This window comes from Acanthochromis polyacanthus, chromosome 1, assembly GCF_021347895.1.
Source record: "Acanthochromis polyacanthus isolate Apoly-LR-REF ecotype Palm Island chromosome 1, KAUST_Apoly_ChrSc, whole genome shotgun sequence".
NCBI classification, from domain to species: Eukaryota; Metazoa; Chordata; class Actinopteri; family Pomacentridae; genus Acanthochromis; species Acanthochromis polyacanthus.
The window spans coordinates 63,068,908-63,086,543 of NC_067113.1; the positions used below are offsets into that span (position 1 = coordinate 63,068,908).

Below are 17,636 nucleotides of genomic sequence, written 5' to 3' on the forward strand. Positions count from 1 at the left end.
TGTCAAGTTCACGGTTTAGTGTGATACCGGGGAGTTTGCTATCAGCTTCTAAATCACAGATACAGAATGTGTCTTCTTTTCTCCAGTATTTCTGCAACTCATGTAAATGCAAGAATGTGTCTGAGTCACAAATAACGATGGGCTGTGTCTGCCTCAGTTTCATGCTGGTCTAATTACACAAGACGTGACGTGGTGCGGTCATGAATTCAGGAGTCATATTGATGCAACGGATTGCAGGGGAACAGTGACATTTCTCCTACAAGTGGTTTCTGATAATGTTGACCGTCTCTAACTTACATTTACAGTGCTTAAAAGTTATAAGTGAGTTGATTGAATGTATTTTTTGACAATCACTCTAAACCTATGAATTTAGATAAAAATCTAATTATCACTAAATTTCATCATAATAATCTGTATAATTACTAAAGTAGACCATTGATCAGAAGCATTGCAGCCTTTACCACCATGTAGTATAATTATCTCCTGAGAACAATACAGGTCCAGCTTTTCGGAACAAACGTTTCCATGATGCTGTCGACAAATTTGGTCTTAATTTCAGAGAGAGGCTAAAAATATGATGTTTTTGTTGCATGTCTTTGGCAGTGTACACTAACTTTTAGGGTATTTACCACATTCTTTAAAGCTCCTGTTAGCGAGTGAATATATATCCTATTATTGTATCACAAAATTCAAACTTGACAAAACAAAAACAGAATCTCATATAATGTGACATATTCTCACTTCAAAAAAACACATGAACTGTAGAAAGATTGGAGTCATGCAGCCCTAAACATGTCATCGTGCTTGAACTATGAGGACGTCTCATGGGCACAGTAACTAACATCCTCCTTTACTTTGGAGCTCTGGCTGTAGTTTATGTTTTGTGTAGACTGAATGTGAAAATAAAGCGGTGGCATGCATCATTTGCCCTTGAGTTATTAAAACAAAATTAGTGGGATATGAGAAGTTGTCACTGTCACTGGGATACACTGTCATGGCATCATGGAGATTGGAGATCTGTACCAAGTTGGATCGCCATTCATGCAGTTATCAAGAGTTAAGCTCATGGTTGTGCTAGAAGTAAAGAGAGTTTCAGCCGGAGAAGGTTAGTGAGTTAATATATTTAATATACTTTAACTAGTGGTGGGATGCAATTAAAAAAATCTAATTAATTATAGGCTTTGTAATCAATCACATTTTTGTCAAAAATCAATATTTGACACAATAGGCAAAGTTTCTCAATTCAAATAAATTTTGGTTAATGACTGAATCAGTGAATACACATATACGTAAACTTAAACAACAAAAATGTTTGTTTCATATATATTTATCTGTATTTTTCATCTGTCTATTACATTCACAGATTACTGTAAACTCAAAGTGGAATTATAGTGATTATATTCAACACTTACTTTTCGTAAACTCAAGCATTTTCAGTGTCTTGAAAAGTGGCCATGGGCTGGCTACACTGTTGTTGGATTGTGTTCATTTTGTCGTTAGTTATAATAAGATAGCGTTACTTTTGAACAGATGAAACATGTCAGCAAGGTAAAACGTCTTTTCTTACTGAATTGTCAGTTCAAAAGTAACGCTATTTTATGGCTACTCTGTTGATACAGGACTGTTATAGCTGACGTATGGTGCTTCGCCCCAGAGCTCATTTGCATAAAGCAGTTTAATTTATGCAAATGCAGGGCAGAGAGTGGAGGTTCGACGCATGGTGAAACTTTCGTTAAACGTCTAAGCTAGTCATCATTGAACTGAAGTGAGGGCAGATTCAGCAGCTTATTTCTCACCTCAAATGCTTTCAGAAATCCTTTTTTTGTTTTTGTAATAAAAGAGAAAGTTTGCAACCGAGCTGCCATGTTGGTCCGACTCTTCTGTGCTGAGTGCGTCCTGTGTATCTTCTTCATAGCTGGAAAACAGACTTTAGGTTCATTACCGCCACCTACTGGGAACTGAGAAGATGCGATCAAATGCACTATTTTGTCTGTAATAAATTAATCAAAATTAATGCGTTAAAGTCCCTGCCCTAGTTTTATCTAAAAATCATGGCAATAAATCTTAAATTCAGTTTGAGACATTTGACTAAAGAATGAAAATGTCAACATACTGTAGGTGCTGCAGAAATGGAGAGTCAGAAAAGTCAGCAGTATTAGTCCTTTGGGAAACAAATGCATGTGCAAAATTTTATGGCAAACTATCAAATAGTTGTTGAGCTATTTCGGCTTAGGCCAGAGCTGTTTCTTTTTGCCCATGGACTACACATATACATTGCATCCTCTGACTGCTAGAGGGCCCCTCTGTGCCAACATATTTGTCCTCCCCTCAAATATAAAATGACATTTTGGTAATTACAGGCCTCAGGGCTATCACACTGTACAACAATCGTTCCTCTGTCCTCCAAACATAAATCTATTCATGCGTAGTTTATTAGTAATGGCCAGCCGTTTCAATTGATTAAAAGGAGATTGGCTAAAACAGGGATCATTGTTTGCGCCAGTTACGGTTTTTCACACACTCACACACACACACACAGTGCAACATCTCCTTGATATCAATTTGCTCGGTGCATAACTTTACCTCCGTTCTACTTCCGCATTCTCGTTTACTTCCGGACTGTCGAGATGGCGATGATTTTCACACGATGCCTCCAAGACCTGCCCAAGCTTACCATATCAGATGTCCACAAACTCATCCGAAAGGAGTGCTCTACCCCCGGAGTAAACGGGAAAAGGGGTACAAGATGTACCTGTCCAGTTTTATTGACAATTATGAAGGTAAGTTTGAGCAAGACAGCACTGTGCTAATGCTAAGCTAGCGGTAGCAATGAAGCTAACATTTAGGTTAGTTGTCCTGTACAGGTTTAAGGTTTGAAGAATTATTTTTTAACGTGTAGAAAAGAGGTACAGTGTGTCTTGTCTAACATTATATGAATGATATTGAATCAGCTGCCTCGCTGGCTCAGACAGCGTTAGTGTTTTGCTAGTGGCTAACTAGTGGTAACAGCTGGACAACCAAATACCAGACGATTAATAGTAGCTGTAGTATAGTTGTACAAGCAGTAGTAGTATTACTAAAAGTACACGCAGCAGTAATAGTAATACCAAAAGTTCAAGCAGCAGTAGTAGTAGTCATTAGAGTCGTAGAAGTAGTATCAGCATTTGTAATAGTACAACAGGTTGTAGTATAGTGCCAGTATCAGCAGCAGTAGTCAGTGTACTGCCACTACTACTAAGTGTACTCGCATTACTATTAATACCACCAATACTACCAATAGTAGTTATAAAGCCTAACTCGTATATATCCAGATTAGCATCTATGTTCTTCCTCCAAACCCATTTTATGATTGGGATTACAGGCAATTGCTCTCAAATAATTGAAATGTTACTAAACAAGGCTACACTTATCAAATTAAATAGCTTTGGTCTCCAGTATATTGGCTGATTCTGTTCTTTGTACTTAATTTATTAGCATGATTTCTTTTTAAATATGTTGTTGTGTACATACTTATTTACTTCTCTGTCTACTTTTTTCTTTACTCCATGTAGGTTTCCCAAAGACTATGGGTTGAGGAAGAATTGGGAAGCAGCTCTGAGGAGAGAGGGGTTTGCTGTAAATATATAACAGCGTAGAGAGAGAGATAAATAAATAATAATAAGTATTAATAATAATTCTGTTGTTTATTGTAATTGTGTTGTTTATTGTAAATGAAAATAAACTCTACCCTGTTCTAGTCTGTCTCCTTGTTATATGTATATAACAGCCTAAAGAGAGAAATATAAAAAAAATATAATTGTGTTGTTTATTGTAAATGTCAATAAACTGTATCCTGTTCTAGTCTAGATCCTTGTTATATGTATATAACAGCCTATATATCTATATCTATATCTGTATTTATATATATATATATATATATATATATATATATATAATAGTGTAGTATATATACACACGTGGACAAAATTGTTGGTACCCCTCAGTTAAAGAAGGAAAAACCCACAATTCTCACTGAAATCACTTGAAACTCACAAAAGTAACAATAAATAAAAATTTATTGAAAATTAAATAATCAAAATCAGCCATCACTTTTGAATTGTTGATTAACATAATTATTTAAAAAAACAAACTAATGAAATAGGGCTGGACAAAAATGATGGTACCCATAACTTAATATTTTGTTGCACAACCTTTTGAGGCAATCACTGCAATTAAACGATTTCTGTATTTGTCAATGAGCATTCTGCAGCTGTCAACAGGTATTTTGGCCCACTCCTCATGAGCAAACAGCTCCAGTTGTCTAAGGTTTGATGGGTGTCTTCTCCAAATGGCATGTTTCAGCTCCTTCCACATATGTTCAATGGGATTCAGATCTGGGCTCATAGAAGGCCACTTTAGAATAGTCCAACGCTTTTCTCTCAGCCATTCTTGGGTGTTTTTGGCTGTGTGTTTTGGATCGTTGTCCTGTTGGAAGACCCATGACCTGCGACTGAGACCAAGCTTTCTGACACTAGGCAGCACATTTCTCTCCAGAATGCCTTGATAGTCTTCAGATTTCATCGTACCTTGCACACTTTCAAGACACCCTGTGCCAGATGCAGCAAAGCAGCCCCAAAACATTACTGAGCCTCCTCCATGTTTCACCGTAGGGACAGTGTTCTTTTCTTCGTATGCTTGGTTTTTGAGTCTATGAACATAGAGTTGATGTGCCTTACCAAAAAGCTCCAGTTTGGTCTCATCTGTCCAAAGGACATTCTCCCAGAAGCTTTGTGGCTTGTCAACATGCATTTTTGCAAATTCCAGTCTCACTTTTTTATGAGTTTTTTTCAGCAGTGGTGTCCTCCTTGGTCGTCTCCCATGAAGTCCACTTTGGCTCAAACAACGGCGAATGGTGCGATCTGACACTGATGTACCTTGGCCTTGGAGTTCACCTTTAATTTCTTTGGAGGTTGCTCTGGGCTCTTTGGATACAATTCCAACGATCCGTCTCTTCAATTTGTCATCAATTTTCCTCTTGCGGCCACGTCCAGGGAGGTTGGCTACTGTCCCGTGGGTCTTGAACTTCTGAATAATATGAGCCACTGTTGTCACAGGAACTTCAAGCTGTTTAGAGATGGTCTTATAGCCTTTACCTTTAAGATGTTTGTCTATAATTTTTTTCGGATGTCCTGGGACAATTCTCTCCTTCGCTTTCTGTTGTCCATGTTCAGTGTGGTACACACCTTTTCACCAAACAGCAGGGTGACTACTTGTCTCCCTTTAAATAGGCAGACTGACTGATTATGAGTTTGGAAACACCTGTGATGTCAATTAAATGACACACCTGAGTTAATCATGTCACTCTGGTCAAATAGTTTTCAATCTTTTATAGAGGTACCATCATTTTTGTCCAGGCCTGTTTCATTAGTTTGTTTTTTTAAATAATTATGTTAATCAACAATTCAAAAGTAATGGCTGTTTTTGATTATTTAATTTTCAATAAATTTGTATTTATTGTTACTTTTGTGAGTTTCAAGTGATTTCAGTGAGAATTGTGGGTTTTTCCTTCTTTAACTGAGGGGTACCAACAATTTTGTCCACGTGTGTATATGTATGCTAAATAATAATAAATTATTAATTATAAATAAATAGATTATATATATATATATAAGAATGTTTCATGTATCTTGTTACTATGCATTTAGTTACTGCAGCAAAATCACTAATTAAATGTCAGATTTATTTGTGTCCTTTGATCCATGTTGTTCTATATTCATTCTCCATCATGGTTTGCTGTGTGTCATGAAGACGCTGCTGTTGTTCTGAGAAGCCTTTATGAGTGTTTTGTTTTCCACTCACACCGAGTTGAGAATATATACCTGTTGGGTGAAGTCAGCAAGAGAAAGCACATAGACAAACAAACACACTCAAACCTACAGGTAATTTAGAGTAACCAATTAACCTCAGCATATTTTTGGACTGTGGGAGGAAGCCGGAGTGCCAGGAGAAAACCCACGCATGCACAGGGAGAACATGCAAACTCCATGCAGAAAGACAATAATAATAGTAATAATCTTTATTTATATAGCAGTTTTCATACAGGAGTTGTAGCACAAAGTGCTTTACAAACAGACAAATAATTAAAATAGATGAAAGAAATTGTGACCCAAATCCACCCCACTCAGCCCCGAACCCACCCACCCGGCAATCCATACACTGTAATGTTAAAAGCAACATAAATAAAAGACAATAATAAATCAGGGACATTGTTATACCCAGCACGTACTGAGGAAACACCATCTTGAAGGTTTAAAATAGGTAAACACTGGAGGTTAGTTTAAAGTGTAAAATAAATAAATTAAAAATAAATGAATAAAATAAAATATATCCATAAGTAAATCAGTAAAATAAATAGATAAATAAGTAAATACATTCAATTAAATATATCATATAATAAAATAAAATAAAATAGAATAAAAGACCCGCGACCCTAGTGAGGATAAAGCAGTATATAGAGAATGGATGGATGGATAGAATAAAAGATAGATAAAATATAATAATAATAAAAATAATAGAGATAATTATAAATTGGGAGATGTGAAAAGAATATAAACACTAAACGGTAATTCCAATAAAAGCCAGACTAAAAAGGTAGGTTTTTAAGTTTGTTTTTAAAAGCATTGACATTAGGTGCAGCCCTCAGGTCTTCAGGAAGGCTGTTCCATAAGCGGGGGCCATAGTAATAAAAAGATGCCCCACCATAAGTTTTTGTGTTGACCTTGGGAACTGTCAACAGAGAACTTCCTGAAGACCTGAGGGTTCTAGTAGGTTCATACGGTAAAAGCAAATCTGATAAATACGATGGACTAAGACCATTAAGAGCTTTAAAAACCAATAAAAGAATCTTAAAATCTATCCTAAAAGAAACGGGTAGCCAATGCAGAGACCGTAAAATCGGTGTAATATGGGCTCTCTTTCTGGTCCCCGTTAGCATCCGTGCAGCTGAATTCTGTAGGAGCTGAAGATGGGAGATTTTCTTTTGCGGTAGACCAGAAAGAAGAGCATTACAGTAATCTATTCTACAGGTGATAAAAGCATGGATTAATGCCTCTGCATTGGCATGAGAGAGAAACGGTCGCAGTCCGGCAATGTTTTTTAAATGATAAAAAGCTTTTTTGGTAATGTCCCGGATATGTAGCTCAAAACTGAGCTCTGAATCGAATAAAACCCCTAAATTTTTAGCCTACCCACACGGATTAAAAGATAATGCTTGTAGTTTGCTGACCAGTTTCTCTCTCTTGACCCCTGAACCAATGACTAAAACCTGAGTTTTGTCCTGGTTGAGCTGTAAAAAGTTCAGTTTAAAGGGCATTGAGTGGCCGTGTGTCATCAGGAGACACGGCAACATAAAGCTCAGTGTCATCAGCATAGCTGTGGAAATTGATGCCGTGTCTCCCAGGCCGGGATTTGAACGAGGGATCTTCTTGCTGCAAGGCGAAAGTGCTAACCACTAATCCAGAGTGCAGCCCCTAGCATATTTAGTTATGTATGTATGTATGTATGTATGTATGTATGTATGTATGTATGTATGTATGTATGTATGTATGTATGTATGTATGTATGTATGTATCAGGGTAGAGACTGCGATTTGGTAGAGTTGGAGTTTCTACCAGTAGAGATTGCGATCGCAACCTCTACCAGTAGAATTGGAGTTTCTACCAGTAGAGATTGCGATTGGAGTCTCTACCAGTAGAGACTGCGATTGGAGTCTCTACCAGTAGAGACTGCGATCGCAATCTCTACCGGTAGAAACTCCAATCCTACCAGTAGAGATTTGTCAGGGCTAATGTTAGACTTTTAAGGTTAGGGTCAGGGGTCAGGGCAGGGGTCAGATTTAAAGTTCCATCTCTACTGGTAGGATTGGAGTTTCTACTGGTAGAGATTACAATCGCAATCTCTGCTGGTAGAAACTCCAATTCTACTGGTAGAGACTCCAATCGCAAACTCTACTGGTAGAGAGTCCAATCGCAATCTCTACTGGTAGAAACTCCAACTCTACCAAATCGCAGTCTCTACCCTGACATATATATATATGTATATATATATATATATATATACACACACACACACACACACACACACACACACATACCTGTGTGCCCTGTCCTATGGTCCTGTCACCTGCTCTGAGCGCGTAATAATGTCTACACCCGAAACATCCAAAGAATGGGACATATTTGCCAACAGTCTCTACCACCGCCTTATGTACTGATAACCAGAAGTCCTGAACTTTTGGACAGCCCCACAGCATGTGAATCAAAGTACCGATGTCATCTTGACATTTCCAACAATTATGATTATTTACTAATCCTACTTTGTGCAGCCTATGGGGTGTCCAGTATATTCTATGCAGAATTTTAAATTGAATTAATCGAATCGTCAGCTCCCTGGATATGCTCTTCCCATTTCTAAGGATCCCATCCCACTCATCCTCCGTAAAAGTAAGATTCAAATCTTTCTCCCATAACATCTTTAGAGGCATCAGGTTGGTGTCAGACTCAGTCAATAACATCTTATAAAAAGTGGAGGCTGCATGACCTTGCACAAGAGCTTTTTTGAGCATTTCTAAGAAGCCACAAGTTGGGGGGGCTGAGGCAGCTGATCCAACGGTCTTCACTAATAAGTGTCGCAGCTGCAGATACCTCCAAAAGTCCTGCCTGGGCAGTTTGAATTCCCCTACTAAAGTTTCAAATGACTTCAAAGTATCATTATCATACAGATCTCCTAATACTAACACACCTTTCATAAACCAAGATTTCCAAAAGAATGGGATTTTGTTTATACAAAGTTTTGGATTGTGCCACAGACCTGAAGACTGATTAAGATGTGGGTTGAATTTAAAAATCTGGGATATTATTTTCCACACTTTCTGAAGATGAGATAAGATGGGATGCAACTTATTTTGAGGAACAAGGTTAGTAGAGAGACAAGAGAGTGGTGTGAATGGGGCAGAGACCTCACTCTCAAGAGGGAGCCAGGGAGGTGCTCTCTCGGGAGGGAGAAACCAGTGTGCCAAATGCCTGAGAGAAAATGCATAATGATAATACAGCAGATTTGGTACTCCCAGTCCTCCACCATCTACTGGCTTCTGTAGCTTTCTTAAATTAAGCCTCGGTTTTTTATTGCTCCATATAAATTCTTTGCACAATTGATCAAACTTTTTGAAATATGATGGTTGAATATGTACCGGGAGAGCTTGCACTCGGTAGTTAAATTTGGGGGTGCAAATCGTTTTGATTAAGTTTACTTTACCCCACATGGAGAGATACAGTTGATTCCAGTGTTCCACGTCCACCCTCATCTTCTCAAGCAAAGGATCAAAATTAATTTTTTATTAGCTCAGATAGCTGTGATGGGAATGTGATCCCAAGATATTTTATACCTTTTTTAGGCCAGGAGAACATATCGGTGGGGGAAAGAGTTTTGGTGCAATAAGCAGTTAGTGGAAGGGCCTCACATTTTGTCCAATTAATTTTGTAGCCAGAGAGATCTGAAAATGTATTGATTATGGAGGACAAGGCAGGAAGGGAGTTCTGGGGATCAGTTACAAACAAAAGAATATCGTTTGCATAAAGCATTAACTTATGACAGCTATGACCAATAGAGATACCTGGAAATTTAGCTTCTCTTCGGAGAGCCACCGCAAGTGGTTCAAGGGCTATCGCGAATAGAAGGGGGGACAGTGGGTCTCTCTGTCTAGTGCCCCTCCCCAAGTCAAATGATGGGCCAATGATGCCGTTAGTCAAAACAGAAGCTTTTGGGCATGTATATATAAGCTGTATCCAATCAATAAATTTACTACTGAAACCAAAACATTTTAAAGTTAAAAACAAGTATGGCCATTCGAGCCTGTCGAATGCCTTTTCGGCATCCAATGAAATAGCAGCAGTTGGAGTCTGACTATCTTGTATTGCCCAAATAATGTCCAATAATTTTCTGATATGATCTGCTGAGCAGCGGGACCGTATAAAGCCAACTTGATCGGGATGGATTAAATGAGTCATTACTCGGTCGTGTCCAAAATTATTTATGCATCCTTAAATTGCTAAAAATGCAGTTTGTAGATCATTTCATATGGTCCTGGTAATTTATATCATTATCTATATTGTAGAACAGATGCAACACTTTAAAGTGAGAACATCTGATGCAGTAGTAACTCTAGTCAGTTACTAAAGAGCGTAGTGAGCTGCCATTAGGGTTCGTCACTGAGAAAGAGAGTCGTACAATATGTTTGCTCTGCGGCTGTAAAAGCCACATCCAAGGGTTTTCAGCTGCCAGTGGCTTCATGCGATTAATCAGAAAGAACAAGGAGCTCCACACTGTGAAAATCAGTTAAGTGATGGTAGGAAGTCATATGTTTCTGCTGCTCTGCCAAGAAAAGTAATGTGAGAAGCCAAGAAGAATCAGAGGCTCACCACCCGGACCATACTGATGAATCTGAGGGATTCTAGTACCAACATCAAGACGGACACCGAACAAGGCGACGCTGATCAAAGAGGACTCCACTCCTCCAAGATAGTCTCCCAGTAGCTCACCTGGACAAAGAAAAAACACTTTTGGTCTTTGTGTGGTTCATCCAAACAAAAATGGGCTGGGTTTGTACACGGAGATGTGGCTTTCATTTGACAGACAGAAGGAGAAGCATCAAGAACTCATAGTCAAACGTGGTCTATGGGAATGTGATGCTCTTTTCATGAGAAAAGAAGATGACATTGTGATTGTGAAGGAAAACTGCAGAAAAACTTGACTTGGCTGGGCAGCCTTGGACCTTCTAACAAGAGAATGATCTGAAATATACGGACGGAAGTGATCAAGAAATGGTTTGGTAGATCTGCGTAGACCTGAATCACATCAAGGAAACTGATGAACAAACGATAAGACAGGAGTTTACATATGACCTTCAGAAAGCTAGAAATGCCCCTTTTCTGGATCATGTAGTGGACCAACAAATAGACTGGCATCATGTAGAGCATTGCCACTTGCATAGCTAAAAATCATCATCAAGACTCAAAATAACTGAAGGTCTGATCAGTGGTGCACATTATAGTTACATTTTTTCTGGTAAGAATAAAATATTCCCAAACTCTATAAAATGGAGCTTTAAAAACACAGGCAACCCTGAAATACCTGTGTGTATCTGAAGCTAATGTCACTGTGTTGGTACCTGAAAATGATCAGATTAAAATTGCAAAGGAGCAGACATATGAAGTTCATGTGTTCTTGCATTAAACAGACAGGATAGAATGATACCTGGCAATCAGCATGTTCTGTGTTTGGGGATTCATGAGTGTATGGTTTTTAAGGATGGGAATGCTCTGACCTCTGTTTGTATATAAATTTATTTCTGGGTCCCAAGAGACTCCGTATTGGCAGCAGGAACTCTCTGTAACACACACACACACACACACACACACACACACACACACACACACACACACACACACACACACACTAGTCTCACTAACTATAATCTCATTGAGAGGTCTTATGAAAGAATATTCAGTTAGATGCTCCAGTTGCACCCGAGCTCCACTGTTATAACCAAACATGGAGCGTCTAGAAAATGCATACACACATACAACACATATACACACACACACACACACACACACACATACAGATGCACACACACACACACACACACACACACACACACGAAGGGGAGAAAAACGCGCTCTAAAAATAACATTTTATATGTAATTCCACCTAGGCAAGTTAAGTTAAGTACTCTGGCGTGTGACAGGATGGGAGATCTTGTTTTACTATTTGGTTCACATTGGACACAAAATACTGAGAAATATTTTCGAGTGAGTGAGGGAAAGATGAATAGATCGAAGAAAAAATAGAGAGGGAGAGAAGAGCTGACTCTCACAGGCAACATTCCTCACTCATGACTGTAAAAGGAGAAGGAATCAGACATCCTAAGACCCTGTGAACACACACACAATGTACACACACACACACGCACGCACACACACACACACACACACACACACACACATGTTGCCCTCCCTCTCTGTTATATCTATAATGTGAGTCAAGTGCTTAGTGAGACAGCTCTTTCAGTCCATTCCATCTTTTTGGGCTTCAGAGGCATTTTTTCCTGACAGAGTGAGTGGATGTGAAAGACTTATTATGTCATGTCAGATGTTTCAGTGTGAAACTTTGATCTGAGACGTCACACTAATGTGACACGTTAAATTGCTGTGGCCACTGTGTGTGATCGGACTTTCCTGCATTCCTGTTCTGAAGGGCTTTGTTTTTTGTTTATCGTTACATAAGATGTAACTTAAAAGGAAAGCTGATTTTAGTGCCTCTAAGAGATATCTTGCTTCGCTTTGTCTGACGATACTCGTTCACAGGATTTATCATTTCAGTCCATTAAATGTGTAGACAAACAACCTTGTAGTGCATCCTGTTAGCGTTGTGATGTGTTTTAAGAGATGAGGCATCGTGTTGGGCGCTCCTCATTTGCATGAAACTGAGGTCTGCATTACTTTATCTAATCAGGGGCATCTGTGAGTCACCAGCTTTGGAAAGCCCTGAAAAACTGTTTGTTGATCTAAAACGAGCGCAGAATCAGCAGCTGCACAACTTATTCCTCACCTTAAATGTTTTCAGAAACAAATTTTAATTTATTTTCATTATAACTGAGAAAACTTCAAAACCAGCCACCAGTAAAATAAATCCAGATGAGACAGACCACCAGTGAGGTGTTTGTCCAATCAGGTGCAGCCAGTGTTTGTTCAGTTATAGGAGTCTGTTTCCTGGGAAGCAGTGCCATCAGTTGATTATTGTCTGATAGTTATTGGGTCGAAATATCAATTATCTGTTTCTTTATTTACTAATAATTGATATTGGCCCTGAAAAAAAACATATTGGTCGTTCATGGTCTGGGAAAAGCAACAGCTCTTCCCTTTAATTGGGGACAACTTCCGCCTTAAATACATTATTTACAATAAAATAGTCCATGCAGGTTTAGTTTATTTAAAGATACATTTAGCAGCACTAACACCCCCCCCCCCAAAAAAAAAAAAAAAAAAAGACAGTTCTTGTACTGTATATTGATTAAACGTAGCTTACTGATGCTATACAATAGACTGACAGTAGTTGGGCTTTTCAGTGCACTTCAAATATACATTCACATTTACACTACCATTCAAAAGTTTGGGGTCACCCAGACATTTTCATGGTTTCCATGAAAACTCACACTTTTATTCACGTGCTAACATAACTGCACAAGGGTTTTCTAATCATTAGTGAGCCTTTCAACACCATTAGCTAACACAATGTAGCATTAGAACACAGGAGTGATGGTTGCTGGAAATTTTCCTCTGTATCCCTATGGAGATATTCCATTAGAAATCAGCTGTTTCCAGCTAGAATAGTCATTTACCACATTAACAATGTCTACACTGGATTTATCATTCATTTAATGTTATCTTCACTTTAAAAAAAAAGTGCTTTTCTTTCAAAATTAAGGACATTTCAGAGTGACCCAAACTTTTTAACAGTAGTGCATACATCAGTTCTGATTATAATTCTACCTGATTTTCCCTGCCTGATCTTTGTCTTCTGGTCCTAATGCACTAATTTGATCTAATGCTGACTGGGTGGCTCCGTCTATTGCTGTGGCTCCATGTAATGCAGATCTTTGTCTCTAAATTTAAATCGCTTCTGTACAGTCAGAGGTTTGCCAGGATCCATCTTCTGCCTAAAGATATTCTGAAGATTAAGACAGATTAACAATGAGAGACTGTCTCCCAGTTCTGACCATGAAAGGAATGCTGTACGTTGTGCTTTGCATCCCACAGGGAACGGCAGCTTCTTTTACAATAGCTGTTGTGAAAACAGAGCCCATAAATACTGTAACTTTAACCAAAAGGGTCTGTGGACGCCGGTGCAGCTGAATCATTGCCTACATGTGTGTAGAGGCTTGGCAGATGGTCATATCTGTGACCTGCTGCTCAACCTATAAGTCCCTCACAGTTTAAGATGTCTGCAGTTAAGTGTAAAAGCCTTTTAATGGATTTTACTGGCACCAGAATCTTTTACATCTAGAAAAGCATGTGTTTCATGCAAGTTTGGAAATGTTTGGTGTCTGCTCAGACTAGCTTTATCACTGAAATAATCTGTCATTGCTGCACGTATTGACAACAGGCCACCAAAAGCATTTAATCAAATTATTTGATTACTTTAAAGTCACCAAGTGTCCATGATCGTCTGAGTTGTGTGTGTTTTGTGCTGCTTAGATGACAGCTGCGTTGTAGCCTCCAGTTACTGCTGTTTGCATGGCTGTTGATAATTCTTTTGATAGAGACTCACCCCACTCTGAGATCAGCTCAGCTGGCTGTTTCCCTCAGAGCTGATTTTGTTCTTTTGATTCTCCGTATGACTTCCTGAGTGCGAACCCCAAAGTGGAACATGAAGAGGGTGAGAACCTCTTCATGTTCTTTGGGAGTGACTGCATCCAACAGGAAACAGCATGGTCAAACCTTTCCATCCACTTGGATTTGTCCCAGGAAATACTGAACACAGAAATACACAATGCATTGGATCATCTAAACAGTTTATGTAGGTGAAGGCTAAATACTCTGATTCATGTTTTTATTCAATGTTTGCCTTTCTCCTGTAGATTATGCAGGCTTTAGATGGATGAGGTTTTGGTTTTCTTAATGCAGATGCATCTCAAACAGAACAGCTGGATTTTCCAACTACCAGAGGTTACATGACTGCAACACATTTTCATTTTTATTTGGTCTCTATAATGCTGCAAATGTAACACTAGCATCAAACCTGCAGCCTGTACAGCAACTCATTCATCTGAATCAACAATTTATAATATTTTTAAAGAAATAAAAATGATAATGTAACAAATAAAAGAAATATTAAACATTTTTGTCACAGTTTTTATTTTTACTGTGGATTTTTTTTTTAGCCTTGAGGTTTTTGTTGTGAGTTCCCTTAACAAAAGTACAGCAAAATGGAGAGAGAAAAGCTGAATTAAGTGCTTGGTGAAAATGGTAGACATGCAGCTGAAATCTGTATCTGAGTCAATCTGAAGTTATACAATGACCTGAGTTTGTCAATATATACACAAAGTCTGTGGCTCAAATATATGTTTTTATTTACATGTGTTAGATCGTCTCTCCATTAAATTTGAGCATCACATGTCTCTGATGATCAAAACCTACATACATTTGTTTGATGTTGTCTTTGTGTGTGTGTGCTTGTAATTTAGAGCATTATCCATGATGTGGGATCGTAAATCAGTTCAGACAGTCACCTTGTGGGGATCTGCCTCCATTCTGAGGACAACAAACCAGTCCCTAAATGATTACATTTAGGAGGATGTTCTGCAAGCAGCAGTCACATCTATGTAGCTTCTCAGTCGTTCAGATTGTTGTAATGCAGTAGAAAGAAGCGGGACGGAACATCTTCAAGAGCCTAGAAGAGAAATCCAGTTGTTTCATTCCTAGAAGTGGTAGTTATTGTTGCAGTTAGCCTTCATGAAATAAAACTTCCTGTGATGTCTTGTGTGTGTGTGTAAACTACTAACCTGCCTGGTCACATAAATTCTTGGGTTTTATCTCGAGTCAGAATAAAAATACATCTCTGTCTTTCTTTCTTTTCCCCCTCTCATTCCTCTGTGTTTTCTTCTTTTCTTCTTTCTGGCTCATGCATTCTCCTCTCCTGTCTCTGTTTGTCCTCACTGGAAGCATGGTGGCATGTGGTTCCAGTTTTCTCGTGTTTGTTTTGCCAGCACAATAAAGAGTGTTTACTACAAAGAAAACAAAGGAAAGGAATCCTAATAAAGTTTATTGCGCTTTGGGTTGAGTCCTAAGCTGAGCGGAGGAGGAGTGGTATGTTTTAATGAGGCTACATCTCAGCCAGGTAAAGAAACATGAGGATAAAAATAATACCGCAGGAGGGAAGTGTGTCTGAGTCATAGTCTCAGACTCTGTGCTGCCTTTCCCAGCATTCACCTGTCAGTCACACTGTGTGAGTGAGGCCTTCTTCAGATTATCCATTTATTATGTTTCTGTTGGTGCTTCTGATTTGATTCAGTGTTAAGAGGTCACTCAGTTGATTCTAAACAAAGCTCATTTGCATTTACTTTTCCTACAAAACCCACGAAGCAAACGGAATTAGAGTGCCTCCAGTTTAAACCTCCATTCTGTATGCATGTGTGTTTTGTTCTAGATATAAAGACTACAGGGAACCTCCCTGGTCTGCAGATGCGTATCACTTCTCCAAACAGTACTGGTGCGTCCTGGCTGCAAGACTGGCTTTCGTCATACTGTTCCAGGTAGGAGTTTATTGGGTTTTGTTTGTAAGATTAACTCCCTGAACCCCCCAAAAAACACTGGCAGATTAAAAAGGTATGTTATCCTTTAAAGAGTTGGCAAAATTACTCTATTTATGAAAACAAGAAATTGTAAAAAACAAAGATTTCTCTCTACTTCTAGCCATGGTTGTTCTGTTTCCATAAAGACATTATGTTGCAGTGAAAAATGAGTCCAGTGACTAACAATGTAACAGAAGCAAAACAAAAACCACACACAGAAACTGTTTGGCGTTCAGAGGGTTAAGGTAATTCACACATCTCGTGTTTTGGGGTGTTTGTTGTGTATCGTACATTTTGTACCTGTTGTGCAGTTGCGTGGAATTGATACGTGTAATAAAAAAGGAGATAAAGCGTGCATGTGTGTGGCCAGTCATTCCAAACGTAATGAATCACGCTGTATTCTCATTATGATCAGGACTCTCACCAGATGCTTCAGTCCACACTAACATATGTCCACCAAATGTCCTTCAACACCGAAGCTGCTGGAGAAGTTTCCTTCATTAGTGTTGATGAATCACGCATACATTCACTAAATATGCAGTTTGTCTCAATTTTTCAGACCAGACGTTTTTCCATGAGGTAAAAGAGAAAGGTGTTTGCTGAGGTGTTTGCTGAGGTTGTAAAATAGATTACTTGATCAGACAGGGTCTGTGGAGGCAATTAGGGTACTTTAAAGCCCAACCACTATATTTCTGTATGTAGATCTGAATACACAGACGTTATATATCCGTTTTTAAAATCATTGTGACTTCTTTGTGACACCACCATTGTCTCCGACATTGATCATGAATAAATGTCCATAACTCTGCCTCAAAATCACAAAAGTAACACTCTCGATGACTTGCTTTAAAGTTTTTTTTTAAGTTTTCTTGACTGTCACAATAATCTGGAGTCTGTCTGCACATTTATTTGTATTTTGCAGCTACTTGTTAATGACGCCAATCTGTGTGATTCTTTGGGTCTTGGGGTTGCAGGGTGGGGCCTCTATGGATGACATTAACCCTTTGATGGGCAGCGTGGGTCAGGAGATAAGACAAGATAATCCTTTATTACTCCCCACGTCAGGGGAAATTTCAATGTTACAGCAGCAAACATCTTTCAGAACAGCATGAACCATATGTACAGTAATGATAATAATTATTATAACCATAATATGTACAATCTGTACAAGAATGAAGGATGAAAAATAAATAAATACAGTATTACTACACTATAAGTGACATCAGCAGAAAGTGGCTTGTGGAATAAA

At 38.6% G+C, this 17,636-nt stretch overlaps 1 protein-coding gene across 1 annotated transcript in view; it reads left to right on the forward strand.

The window, feature by feature from the left end:
- The window catches only part of ano2b (anoctamin 2b), a 103,169-nt gene that overhangs the window by 75,567 nt on the left and 9,966 nt on the right, over positions 1-17,636 (forward strand). Inside the window, exon 25 of the mRNA XM_051950841.1 lies at positions 16,243-16,348. Within this exon, the coding sequence (XP_051806801.1) occupies positions 16,243-16,348 (106 nt within the window). The remainder of the gene's footprint in view (positions 1-16,242; positions 16,349-17,636) is intronic.